This window comes from Megalops cyprinoides, chromosome 4 (assembly GCF_013368585.1).
Source record: "Megalops cyprinoides isolate fMegCyp1 chromosome 4, fMegCyp1.pri, whole genome shotgun sequence".
Lineage (NCBI taxonomy): Eukaryota > Metazoa > Chordata > Actinopteri > Elopiformes > Megalopidae > Megalops > Megalops cyprinoides.
The window spans coordinates 23,619,156-23,633,439 of NC_050586.1; the positions used below are offsets into that span (position 1 = coordinate 23,619,156).

At 41.1% G+C, this 14,284-nt stretch overlaps 1 protein-coding gene across 1 annotated transcript; it reads left to right on the forward strand.

The window, feature by feature from the left end:
- Positions 1-301: 301 nt before the first annotated feature.
- On the forward strand, positions 302-7,972 carry LOC118776885 (zinc finger MYND domain-containing protein 19-like). The gene is made up of 6 exons (XM_036527505.1): positions 302-509; positions 1,677-1,736; positions 4,725-4,831; positions 5,247-5,387; positions 5,850-6,030; positions 6,487-7,972. Exons 1-6 carry the CDS (start codon positions 459-461, stop codon positions 6,628-6,630), a joined length of 684 nt encoding a protein of 227 aa, XP_036383398.1. The 5' UTR covers positions 302-458; the 3' UTR covers positions 6,631-7,972.
- The last annotated feature ends 6,312 nt before the right edge of the window (positions 7,973-14,284 follow it).

The following is a 14,284-nucleotide window of genomic DNA, read 5'->3' on the forward strand; positions in this document are numbered from 1 at the left end:
AGTTGTTAGATAAATGAAATAATCACCCCGGTGCAGAATGGCACTAACGGCTTACCTAAAAAATTATTTTGACGTCGTGGTCAATGTCACATCACTTCCTGTTGAACTGTTTGGAACGTGGTCTTCGGTGGTCAACTCTCAAAAACAGTCAGAGTCGGGATGCGGCGTCACTGATTGGACCATCCTTTACGCATATTCCGTGTTGATTGGCTGAGGCCTCTTCGGTTTTTTTTTTTTTTACCCTCAGGGCCCCTCCTCTAACTTGGCCGCTAGGGCTAGTCCCGCGTTATGTCACGGCAGCTGTAGCGGGAGGGAGTCTGGCTACGGCCAAGCCAAGAGGAGAGAAACCGGGAGCAGAGAGAGGGATAGGATTTAGGGGGTCGCCCTGACGAGACGCGAGTTTCTGATCGTGTTATTTGCTTTCCCTTGCCGCTCGCCATTCCCCAGAAATCCTCCAAATGTCGGATTTCAAGCTAGGAATTGTTCGTCTGGGCCGTGTGGCCGGGAAGGTGAGTTGGATCCTGGTGCTGCCATGTGCGCATGAAGTGTGTGTGTGAGGGGGGTCAGCGGAAAAAAAAACCTGAACAAAACATTAAAATATCTTAATTTTGGATGAGCAAGCTTCCATCTGTACGATCGTAGTCAGCTCTCGGAAGCTCGTTAGTTATCTACAACTAATGGATAGCTAGCTACCAATTAGCTAGCGAAGCCTAGCTAGCAAGACACCGGGTTCGAGCTGAAGTGCAGCTAGCCAGAAAGCGATGTAGCTGGCTAGCCTTTCACCGGCGCGACTGTTTTTAAGAACGAGTGAAACATCCATATTGCCACATAATCGGGCAGTTAGTACGAGATGGAGTAAGATGTGCCAAACGTTTTCTCTGGGACTAAATACGATCAAAACCTTGCATAAGCCGTCAAACCAGGAACCTCTCGCAACGTGACAGAACCCGGCATGTTGTCTTGACTACTTAGCTAGCTAGCTCTCTCCTCGGCAGACATTGTTGGCGACAGGCAGGGGGTGAATGTGAATAAGAATAAACAGCTAGATCCTACAAAAGCATATTTGCTTATAGTGTTTTCTATATCAGTCTATAACAGTCTACCGCCTCTTCGCAATTTGAGCGTGGTAGTTAGAATACGATAAATAGGATTGCGTGAGGTAAAACAGGCTACCTAACTAGATAACGTTATGTAGGGCAACGTTGGTCAGTGAGCTAGGTAATGATCCGTTGCTGGCTAGGTAGGTAGCGTTTGCGATTGCCGCGAAAGTAACGCAAGAGGGCGGTCGCAAAATGAGCCAAAATCGGACAAGTGGGTAGTGGTAGCTAACTAGCTATCCTTACTGTTAATGTAACTGCAATTAGGTTACCTAGGTGCAGTAATTGATGGCGTTTCTCCTCATGTATACGGTTCTGTGTTTAAATCTCACGTTGTGAAGGTGTCCAAGGCCAAAACAACAATCGGTTTTGTTCACGACGACGTAGACGAGCTAGCTAGATAAGTTAAAATAGACTGCATGATGAGAACTAGTGGCATCTTACGTGTGTTGCGTTGTAAGTGTTTGGCTACTTAACTGTGTGGATCTGCTGTGCCACGTGTTTTCAATTTATAGTACATTCTGATGATTTGGTTCCTACGCAGGTTGTTGATTCTGTTCCGCTTCCTCTCTTTTTCAGACAAAATACACTCTGATTGATGAACAGGACATACCCCTAGTGGAAAACTATGCCTTTGAGGTAAGAGGAGACAGAAATGGGAGACGGCATTGCACTGTTTCTGGGTTTTTTTTCTCCTCTGCATTCATATGCTTTCTGGTAGTTTGGGAATTTGTGGATTGTCACAGCTTATTACAGTTCCCAATCAAATGATTTCTTGTGCGACTTTCTGGGTGATTGCTCTTTGTCATTGACTCGCTGAATGTAAAGACATGAATTTGCTGCAGTTTTAGCACAAACTCTGTAGGTCATATGTAGCACACACACAGCCATTAAGCTCAGAAGTGATGTGATGCATAACTTATAGCTATCTTGCACTTTAGGAATGATATTTGGGTGATGTCTGAATAGCTGATAACAAGACGAGCAATGTCTATCCCGTACAAAGGTTTTGTACAAAGGTTTTGTAAACTGCTACTGCAGGGAGACGACATCGTCAGAATTTTTTATGGGCCAAAAATGTCCAAGCATATGGTCCAAACAACCTGGTTAGGATATATTTTGAGGTTTTGATGGATAAAACTTGAATAATTGAGCTAGTAAGCTGTATGTTTTGAGGCAAAATCCCTATTCAGGAACTCTGCAGGACCTGGCTTTCATGCACAAGTACCAGGAATGTTAGCAAAGTCAGCAGACTGTGAAATAACCAGTACAAAAAGGATTGAGATAAATGTATCATTTCAACTAAAAAAAATGAATAAATGCAAAATGCTGTTTTTCTACTTGAACTATTTTGGTTATAAGGTGATGCAGAAAATTGGCCCTCTGTTTACCACTGTAAAAATAAATATGGTAGAAAGATGTCTGTTAAGCAGTAAACTAACTCTTCAATAAAGATACAGTGGATGGTAAACACAATGGTTTTCTATCATCAGAATCAGTAATGTTGCACTCACTTTTTGAAGCTGCCTGTTTATGGAACAAAGATGCAAGGTTGATGTTTCTGCTAAGGAAGTGTCTGATTCTAATGACAAAGACTGTTTCTGCTTTGATACTTCATGCTGGGGTGTTGGATACATCTAGCTAACAAGCAGAGTGTTTATAAAATAAACAGGTTTCCAGCTGGGTTTTGGAAAATGTGTGGTGTCTTTTGATTGCAACATTAATAGTTTTATTTCTTATCAGTAGTTATTATGCTTATGGGTTTTGCATGATAGTACAAAAACATTTTGGAATGTTTTACAGATGTCAAGGGCAAATATTCCAATACCCTGCTCCCAATAATAAAAAGAAAACAAACTCACAGTTCAACATGTTTTAATTGAACAAGCAGAGTAGAAAACACTATTTACTGGATTCTCTTTTATTGTCAGGATGAATTAAACCAAAATACCTCTTGGATGGAGAAAAGATTAATTTCTGTTATTTTCAAATGTTAGTGTTCTTGCTCAGAAAGATAGGTGTATTGGTATGGGTGGTACAGGTATGAAGATGAGGGCACATTTGATTGACTCTTAAGCTTGGTGGTGATAAAATATTCTCCACTGGAACAGATGTGATGGGTTTGCACAAGTGTGTCTGCACAAGCCATGCTAATCTCACATACCTAAACTTGTTTGCCTTCCACCATTCAAAGCGGACCAGGTGTGTAGAATACACCGGTCTGTGCAGTAATTTTTAAATTTTGAGTCGAGCATTGATGTGGTTTCCATGTGGTATTCATTGCCATAATGTACAGTGTGTGTTTGTTAGTATGCTCAGCCTTCTTGGGCAGTTTTTCTCCCTGTTAGCATTACCACTATGATGAATAATGTTAGTAGGCTACATATGGATAGCCACCAAATGGCATTATGAATCGTGGACTAGTTATCACATTACTGTAGTTAATATTAAAAACAAATTGATGTACTGTAGTTTAATACGTCAGTGTTAATATGATGAGCTAATCAAAGAGTACATCAGCTTGAATATCCAAATACAAGAACTCATCCGGAATTACAGTGAGTGTGAACCTTTTTCCTAACAACAGTTTGGTAAGATGCAACATGTAGATGCGACATGCTTTTTGTAAGTGGGTCAAACAGTTTGATTATCATCTGATTTTTACCTTTACTTTGAGAATTGAAATTTTCCATCATCCTGATTGTCACTTGAGGTTTTTGAGAGGGTGGTTGGGGTGGAGGGGCCAGCTCCTCTCAATACAGCTAGACATAAGCCTGGAACAGACGCTGAATTTTTGTTCAAGTCTTAGCAACATTGCATAATGTTAGTAAAGGTGTAACAGTTTTACCACGTTCACGGCTCAGTACATACCTTGGTTTTTAAGTCACAGCTAAGTACATACCTCAGTTTAACTAAGCTACATGTGAAGACTGAATAAAGGTGACATTCTGAGTGAGTTTTTTTAGAATGCTATTTTATCATTCTAAAGCAGACATCATTTAACACATTGATAACAAGACTAGAGCTGAAATATAATTAAATAATGCATTCAAGCATACTGAGTATGGGGTGTTCTGTACCTTTTAGCCATGTGCAAAACTGCATCTTCCCAAAAAGTATGCTGTTTTACAAGGCCTGAAAAGACTTTATTTGAACTAGAGGTGAACCAGTGAATTGGCAGGATACTGGATCCATCTAATGGATGGTTGAAATGAGCTACCAGCACTGGTATTTATTTATCTATATTTATATCTAATTTTGTTTATATACCTGTATTGGATAGAATGCATCTCAAACTTAGCTGTACAGCATCAACCAGTGAACAATGGTGAAACTAGATGCTACTGATTGTATCGCTGTAGATCCATCCTTCAGCACAATAATGACACACCTCTGATGTCCTCATCAAGTTACTCCTTTTAGCCAAAATTGGCGGTAAACATTTATATAATGGTGTTTGCCGTTACAATTTTGAAAGCAACAGATTGATATAAGACAAGAGTGTGGAACAGTAATACCTAACTTTTAAATTCACGTCAAAGCAATATCTGAACACTCTGGGTTGTGATGAAGTCAGTGCTCTGAAATTGGCGCCCACACACCGACGTGCTATTTGCTCTTTGTCAGGCACGAATGGAGGTGGATGCTGATGGTAACGGAGCGAAGATCTTCGCATATGCCTTCGATGTCAGCAAAGGCCGCTGGGCTGGCCGGCCACTGCACGAGCTGCTCTGGTGAGTTTGTATTCGCAGGGATGCGCTGGACGTGGCGTTTCCAGTCACATCTATGTCAGTGAGTTCTGGCTCCTTGCAGCGTCTACCCATCTTTTAAGGCATTTTGTGTTGTGTGTCTTTTTGCTATGATAGTGAACAGCCTTTGGTAGTATGAGTCGGATTGGCTGGTGAATGACATGGCTGCTTGAGTATGCTGTGCGTGGATGTGTGTGCGTGCGTGTATGTGTGCATGCGTGTGTGTGCATACATGTGTGCCTCTATCTGAAGTTGGAGTATATGCAAAACTGCATGCAACAGTGTAAACAAACTGCATGTGTGATGATTCTGTATGTGTGAGTGACAGATACCTCTGTATGGGTTCTTTGCGTGTGTCAGAATACTGTCCTTAAAAAGTGTCAATCCGTGCCCCTCTCAGGGAGAAGCACAGAGGGGGCATCGCTCCCAGTTTCCAAGTGGTCCACATCAACTCTGTCACCGTTGACAACCGGCTGGACAATCTGCGCCTTGTCCCGGTGGGCTGGAGCCCCAAACCAGAGGAGCTGTCCAGCAAGCAAAGGTGTGTAATACAGATACACATAATGCCTCCAAATGCTTACCCTACATGAGTTTGAGCCATGTGTACAAAATGGGTAGGATTAGAATTAAAGTCAGTTTATCAATCAACCATTTAACTGGAGCCCCACCACATACAGTTTACAGACCTGTTTGCCTCCTGATCTGGGTTTTCTAATTACTGACTCCATTACACACGTTTTGTCCACATCCTGCTGTGTAGATGATTCATATTGCATTCAAATTAAAGGCCAATAGTGCCACAGTTTAACTCGTCTTTGTGTAGGTCTTCTTTGTTAGGTCTGTTTTATGTGTTTTTGGGTCTGTGCTCAATAGGCACTGGGTACAAGCGCCCAAGGTCAATACTGCAGCTTGTAGCATCTGAATACACTTCAAATTATGATTGCACACTGACAAAAGGACGAACAGGGTTATATGCTGCTTCTCTGTGTGTGCGGTCTGGCAGGGAGCAGTCTCTATACTGGCTGGCCATCCAGCAGGTGCCAGCCGATCCTGTGGAGGAGCAGTACCTGGAGCTGAGTCGCACACGCTACTACAACGCTAATGGGGAACTGGTAGAGGAGGAGGAGTGCTCCTGCACCTACTACGAGTGCCACTATCCCCCCTGCTCGCTCATCGAGAGACGGGTGAGTTCAGCCATGTGCAGATCAGACTGGAAACGTGCTGGAGGAAACCGTGACCCAGTCTGTAGTTTCTGAGTAAAGCAATCATGGGCTTTTGTTTAGTATCTTCTACAGTATTCAGTATTTTTCCCCTTCAAGTAAATGAAAGTTAAATTTGCACCTGTAGTGCACATTTAGATGAGTGCAGATGTTGAAACCTTTGAGGGAAACACTTGATCGTCAAGTACTCGCCTACCTGCAGCTCCTGCCTGCCCTCTGAGAAATGCTGGTGTAAGCCAGTCATATCACTATCCAGAGGTGTTCAATACAGGGAACAGAACAATATGAGGCCCTGTTGAAAAAGCTGTTTTTCAGTGGAAGTAGCTGAAGGAATTGCAGAATTTATTTTCTAATATCAGTTTACAAAAGAAATCTACACAATCCACAATCTAAGCCCGGCATCTTTTGTCCCCCTCACAGCTCAGAGAGTTCAACATCTGCGGCCGCTGTCAGGTGGCGCGCTACTGCGGCTCCCAGTGCCAGCAGCGTGACTGGCCCGCCCACAAGAAGCAGTGCCGTGAGAGGAAGAGGGTCCTGGGCCTGGAGTCCGAACCAGAGCGGTGATCTCCAACCCGTCCAGGAAGGAGGGTGGCGGGGCTCATGAAAGAGATCAGACTTTAGCGATCAAAGACTTGAAATCGCACCTCACAGAACTGAAATCTCAGCGGCTGGCGTGTTGCGTCTTCCCGGGGAATGATGGGAAATGTGGTTTTGTTTGTTTGCAGAGAAGGAGACCCTGCCCCTGCTCCACTAATACTAACAGACAGCTTCAGCTAAGGATTTTTGTGCTGGGGGGTAGAAATAAGGTTGAGACCATGCATCTCTGGACTGGACTGAAGTGTGGACCACTGCCACCACACACCCCTTTCTCCTCCTTCCATCTGTCTTTGCAGAAACAATGGAATAGAGTACCCAGAGATCCCCCCCCCCCAGAAAAAAATGCCTTCATGGCTGGCATAACCGTTATGGACCTCTTCACTGTACTGCCCCTGGTGGACCACTGTTGCACGCACTCAAGCATTCACCCTTTGTGCTCTGAAACAAAGACAGAGTGCACTGAGGGTTTTGCCACGCTGCTATTGGTGACTGAAGGATCAAGTGGCAACTTTTGTGGGAATGTTTGTGTTTTCTTTTGGGTCAAAAATGGAGGGCGCTCTCAGCATACTCCTACGCTTCCCAGGACATATGGTGGTTTGTTTGGGCTATGTGGCTAGTTCTGCCAGTGTTGGACTTCCTCTGTGTCTCCATGCAAACAGTAACTTCCATCCAAGTCATAATTACGCTCACTGACTGACATATTACTGCTTGTTTTGTGTCACTCTGTGTCTGCCACGCACACTCTGAGTGTACATTTCTGTCTGGTGCAGACTCTCCTTTTCTTCCCAAACAAGGACTTGCACTGTTGGACAGGCCCAAGGATTCATAACCGCATCCTTGGAGCTTCCCTGTCTTGCCGTTTTTCCTCTGTACTGGGTTGTTTCTGCCCCTCTGACACAAGCTGTACATAAAGATTAAGGGGGTTTGTTTACTGTGACACTAACTCCCAAGACACAAACATGGACTAACACTCATGCACACACACACATACACAAACACTGCGTCCATCAATACTGTAGCCCAACACCCAGACACATCCACAAATACAGCAGCTCAGTCCAAGTGCACTCCAGTATGCTGACAATAATGGTAATTGTTTATAGAATTAGTTATTTATCTGGGTGGGTTCAACGCTGTGCACTGATCAGTTTTAATTCCCTCCCCCAAAATTTTGTGTTCCAGTTTCTTGTCTGTTATTTATCTTGTCATTTAGAGGGAGAGTGAATGATTTTGGGAGGGTTGGGTGAGATGTTTTTATTATTAAATTGAAAAAATAAAATCAAATGCATAGAATAAACAAGTTGCCTGAATGGGCTAAAAGTTGAACCTGACTAACTGTGTAAAATGAAAAAAATAAATGTTTCATTTCCTGTGTGGGTACAATGCAACGTACAAAATATGGTTTGGTACAGCAAATTTTGTCATTTGCAATAGCTAAAGACCACTTAAAAGCTACTTGTAATTCCCTAAAGCTAATCAATTATAAAGTAATTATGAATATTGAAATCGTGCCTCCAGGCATTCTGGGTCATGGTGTGTTATTTGTTTGCTCAGCAGGTGCCAGGATGACTAGATAGTTTGTGATTTGTGTTTTGTTTGTGCTGGGAGCACAACAAAGTGTCTCGCACCACAGAACCATTAGTCCACTGCATCTTATTCCTAGTGCTGTATGCTTCCTCTTTGCCTGCTCGCTCAGTGGAAAACTAAAACTTTTTGAAAGGTTTAAACAGATAGCCAATGTGTGTGTGACAATTTTGTCACATTTTGTAAAGCGGACAGTCCATTTATGTGATTTTACAATCCATTGGTTCATTCCTCCCAGAGGTGTGGCAAAATACAGTGCCCCGTGTGTTAACCACCTGCTACCTGGTCTAGGTGAGACGGATGGGAACCAGCGGACGCCAGTGAGGAGATCCAACGTGATTGAGTCAAATACTGATGGCATAAAAGACGACATGCCAGAACCGCTGGTTTTCAAACAGGCATGGAAAGAAACTGCTTCAAAACTAATGGATGTTAGGTCATCCAGCAAGGAAAATTGAACACAAGGGTGTTAGGACCCTAGTAGTTTTAGTCTGCAGTGCCAGACTTCCTTTCTAATACTGGTTTCTGCGTTGACACAGCGTTTAAGTATTTTCTTTGTCAGTCCTTTAGGTTGAGGCGTTTTGATATAAAATGAAGAAGTTATGCCATGGGGTCCAATTACAGAAGCATTTATTTGCATGGCTACAAACATGAACTGCCATTTGTGTAATTGATTTACAGGGGGATTCCCTAGTAGCCAATAGTTGGGTATATTTAAGAAATTTCTTCTGCCTTGGGGAAGGCCATACAGTAAACTCCTGCTACATGGTCTTCAATCAGCTATGCTCCACACCACATATAAAAAGACCTTGGGTACCTTGTGTCAGCTGTAGTTTGTTTTACTCTAAGCACCTTAGATTCATCAGTCTGTAACCAATGCATTGACCTTGTGAAATGTACTGAAGACACAGAAGAGTGGAGACTGATTATTTTTTATGTTTTGGATTATGATTATGGAGAATCCCATGGGATTCAGGAAAATGACCATAACTTTTCAACTTAAATTTCAAAAAGCAGGGTCTTCTCAGCAGCTTTTCCTGATGTAAATAAACATAAATTCCACACACAAATACCAAATTGCAGAAAACCCTGGTTAGCCCCTAATGTTCATCCTCTTGCATTTCAGAACCTGCTGCTCCCAAACTAAGCTCATCTGAGAGATGATTTGCATGTGGGTGCATATGATGCCACAGATGTGTTTCTAAATACAAATGCTTCTAGATACAAATGCTTACATTACTTTTTTGGGGGATTCGTAATTGAAAAGTACTTCTGCAGCCACAGTATAGTATTTATGATCAATTTATGATGTAGTTTCATAAGGACCCACAAGCTGGCAGTATGACTCAATGCTGCTTTGGATTTAACATGCAAACTGTATAGAATCACATAAAATTAAGTGAAATAATTTCCTCCAAACTCTTTTTCACTCACCATGTGCCCAAAATAATCTGAAAAAATAAGGCAGAGAAGCATTGTCAAACATTCTTTTCTCTGCCTTTGTTAATTTCGCTCTGTAAAAACTGTTCAGTGATTCCTTTCAAAGGGTTTTGTCTAAATTCTGCATGAACAGGTGTTAAAATGCCTTTTGCAGCAAACCCCTTTGTAAGTTTCACACAATGCATGGCAAGATGCCTATTGCCGGTCCATACTGATGAACTGGTCCTTACGAAGTCAGTTTTCCAATGAAGAATTCATATAAATGGTGTTAACACAGGAAAATACCAGGAATAGGTGTTTAGTAAATTTCAAAATGTGTGTCAGACTGTCCAAACATATCACTTTCATTTGTTATCTTATTGTTATTATATTTTTGAAAGTTTTACAATCCCTCCTTCAATGTGTGCCCAAAACTGCATTCAGAAATGCAATAATACACAATCATATTTCCAATATTATAGGTATATGACATGTTTAAAAGTGTAGCACACATATTTTGGATTTTATATTTTGCCATTAATTAATTGCTTTTTGTTGGCTTGAGCCATTAAGAGATAAGACTTGAAGATGACTCGTGTAGTAAGATTATATTGCAATGGATGTGCTACTTATATGGTTGGGCCATTGTGTTTCTGTTTTGTTGTACCACAGATGTGCCTTTTGTACTTTGTGAGAGGTATTTTGTAGTAGAGAACAGCCTCAAATTTAAGGTCAACTCCCACAGTGTTGGAGAGCTAATGCAGAATGCCTAAGCTTGACAGGATTATTTCCATGGACACTGTCCCATGACCGTATATCATGGTCACTTTGTGCACATTTCTTGTCTGGATAAGGACAATTCTAAATGCTTGGACTGCATAGCTAAGTAGCATGGTTTGTCTGCGGTTTGTAGATTTGGAGAAATAGTTTTTAAAATGTCTTAAAGGTTTGAATTGATTGATTGTACATCCTTTCTGGCTTCACAACATTGGAAAGAGTGTGGATAGCATGCATATTGAAGCACCCACTTAATCACTGCTTGTCACTACAGTCTCATTTTGTTTTCTACCATGATTTACTTCCATTCTGATTTTATGTTTGTTTGTTTTGTATGTTTTATGTTTATATGTTTGAAACTATAGAGCCTTGAGTTTTTTATTGTTTATTTAGCTGCAGTGTGTCTTAGTAGTAAGAAGTAGGCCTTCTGCCCCAAAGGTTGCTAGTTTAATTCCTACTGCAGGTTTACTGTTGAGAAAGGTACTTAACTTGAATTTTGTCAGTAAACATCTAGCTGTCTAAATGTATGATAATGCAAGTTGCATTGCAAACTGTTACCTTGTTATAATACCTACTCATTCAGGGAAGTAAGGGGTATCCTCTTATTGAATTACCTTACATTACTGGCATTCAGCAGATGCTCTTATCCAGAGCAACTTACATCAGTTACAGTTTTTTTTTGTACAATGTTATCCATTTATACTGGGAAAGGATACAGCAGCAGTGCCCCAGCCAGGAATCAAACCAATGTCGTTTCAGTTACGAGTCCTACTCCTTAACCACTATACTACACTGCCCCCCTCTCCCTTCATACTTTTCTGAAAATGTGTCTACTCCAATCAACAAACATTAGAGATGGAGGACATGCATACACACTCACTCTGACATACTTTATTGTGAAAATCTGAGAGGGGAGGGGGTGTGCCTTGTGTTAAATAATGATTGTGTCTGGTGACTCAGACCCCGTGGACCCTGGGGAGGGAAGTTACAGCATCCTCGCACATGTTTCCAGTGGCCTGTTCATTAGTCATCATGCAGCCATTCCATGGGCCTGTTGTCTTGGTGGTTTAGAAATAAAAATATCCGGCCCGCATTGGGCAAGCAGTTTTTAAATGCATGACTGCTCTGCACCCTGCTTTCATGCACTCACATGATAAACCCCCATGACCTCACACATGGTCAGGACATGGTCATCCATCCAAGCACAGTGCCATGGCTATTTTGCGCTGATAGAGTCTGCCTCAATGTGGCTGGCAGAGGTGGACTCTACATACACACTGATTGTGGATGTAATTCTGTGATAAGGTCATGGGTTCTGCCAGTTCATTGCTCATTTCTCACGTCTTGTATAATCCTGACACTCATGCCCTTTCCATCTCTATAGACCATGTGAAAGCTTTTTGGATATTTCTCTCTTTTGTGCATGCCAAATGACCCCAGTCCACATATCACAGAATTTACACATTTTGATTTTAGGGCATCAGAGCTCTACTTTGTTTGGTAAATTGAATTTTAAAAAATCAAAAATCAAGTTCAAAATGTGATTAAAACTGTATTTAAGGATAATGAGATATTTGTGAAAAAACAAATATCTGTGAAAAAGGTTTGTCTTTATTCAGCTATGTGATGTCACATTTTAAATGGACATACAGTGGATCTAGTATACACACCCATTCAAAATTTCTTGTTTTTGGTGTCTTAAAGGTTGAAATCAAGACAAATGAAGACAGACTTTCTTTTTAGCTTTTTTCACACATTGTAACCAACATTATCAAAGTGAAAAGAAATGCCTCAGTTTTTCTTAAAATTAAAAATGAAAAACATTGAATGTCTTGGTTGCATAAGTCTGCACACCCTTAAATTAAACTGCAGTTAGTCTGTTTGGAGAAGTCTCTACCAACTTCATGAATCTAGATTTTGCAATTGCCTTCCATTCTTCTTTGCAGTAGAGTTTGAATTCACTTAAATTGCAAGCGCACTCTCCCCATGTCAGTCCAAAGATTTTCACGAGGGTTAAGGTCAGGGCTCTGACTGGGCCATTCCAGGACATTTTTCATTGTTTTCAGCCATTCCACTGTGGATTTGGCTGTGTGCGTCAGGACATTGTCTTTGAAAGGTACAGTTCTTCCCAATCGTCAGCTTTTTTTGCAGAGAGTAGCAGGCTTTTTTTCTGAAATCTTTTGATATTTTGCACTATTTGTTTTTCCCTCTTTACTCTTGTCCCTGAGAAACAGCCTTTGAAGTTTGGCGGAAGAATCAGTCAGAGATACCTAAAATTACTGAACCATCAATAGTGTCAAGACAAGCTAATTCATACACAGTGGTAACATACTGTAATATTCATTAGTGCTTATTGTTTATCAGGGTAATTGAGACTGGAAGATGGAAGATTTAATGAACGTTCAGGATACCAAGAAAATATGTTCTTATGCAGGATACCCAAAGCCAGAGGGCTGTCTGGTCAGATATTTTCACGTGATTAGCATCACAATAACCAAAAGCATACTGCATAATTTAGTATGACCTCTTGGAACGATCCTGATAGCTAGATTGCTACCGTCTCATACCACTAGGTGGAGTGAAACTTCCATGATCACCACTGTGAGCTAGTCTACCGAAGTTTTACTGCTGCTATGACAGAAAAGGTATCCAATCAAGCAAAGGCCACAGTCAAGCCCCCCATGTTCTCTTCCTATATATATTCCTATTATGATGTCCAAAGGGGGGCATCAGTGCCCCCATACCCCATTGACAACAATACTTATGCTTCTTATTGCATTAAAGTTCATATCTACTGAATTATTATGGTTGCTGTTATAACCATCATCACCATCATTATCATCATGAACACCATCATCCTTTGCTTAACTGATACAGATACCCTTATCCATAATAGCTTAAAATCTTGAAATTCTGAAACCAGTTTCTGCTGATGAATTGCTTTCCTGATGAACTGGCCCAGTTTATGATAAAATAGCATGCAACGCTAAGCTTGCTATGGCAGTATTATACTGGGAATCACACCTCAGATAAAAATGTTGAGAACAACCAGTTGTACAGTGTCCAGATTGTGAATATTAAAGGCTAGAGAAAAATGTTTGCATAGATATTCGAACATATGTAATCCATTCCATGCTAGGCATTATTTATAATGGGAACACACCCAGGACTCTTTCACAGTCATAAGCTAACCTGGTCATAGAGGGATGCAGAGGGATTGTGATTTTATGTTCCATCTCAGACCTAAATGAATCTGTTGAAGCCAGAGTAGTTGCGCAAACTCAAACTCTCTGTTACTATAAGACTTATTCAGCTGACAGAAAGCTATCTCTTAATTCCTGTAAGACTGCTTGAAATCCCTGTTGTGAAGTGACCAAATCTATGGGACTGTGAAGAGTATCCACCTGCCAACAAGCACCATTTTATAAGTGTCAGCTGGACCATGCTATTTTGTCTGTACTTGCCCCTGGATGAAGTAAAAAGCACAGCTATCGCTCATTAATTTTATCACTCATAACTACTCTAATGATTGAGTTCACATGGATGACTACTTGTGAATATGGCATTAATCACAGTCTGATTGCTTTGTCTACTGCAGGTTTTAACAAATGAAATCCCCTGTAGGAGTTTGCTGAAGGACAATTGAGATATTTTTCTGAATTTCACCACAGAGGCATGATAAATCTTTGCAGCATGATTATTTAATTGAATACCACAGGCATGATTGAGACCCTCTACCCAGTGTCATTATAACAGTAATTGTGCTCAGAATAAATTTAACATCTGAACATAAAAAAGTCAAGTGGGGCTTGTGGATACTTCCATTGTTATAGACACTGAT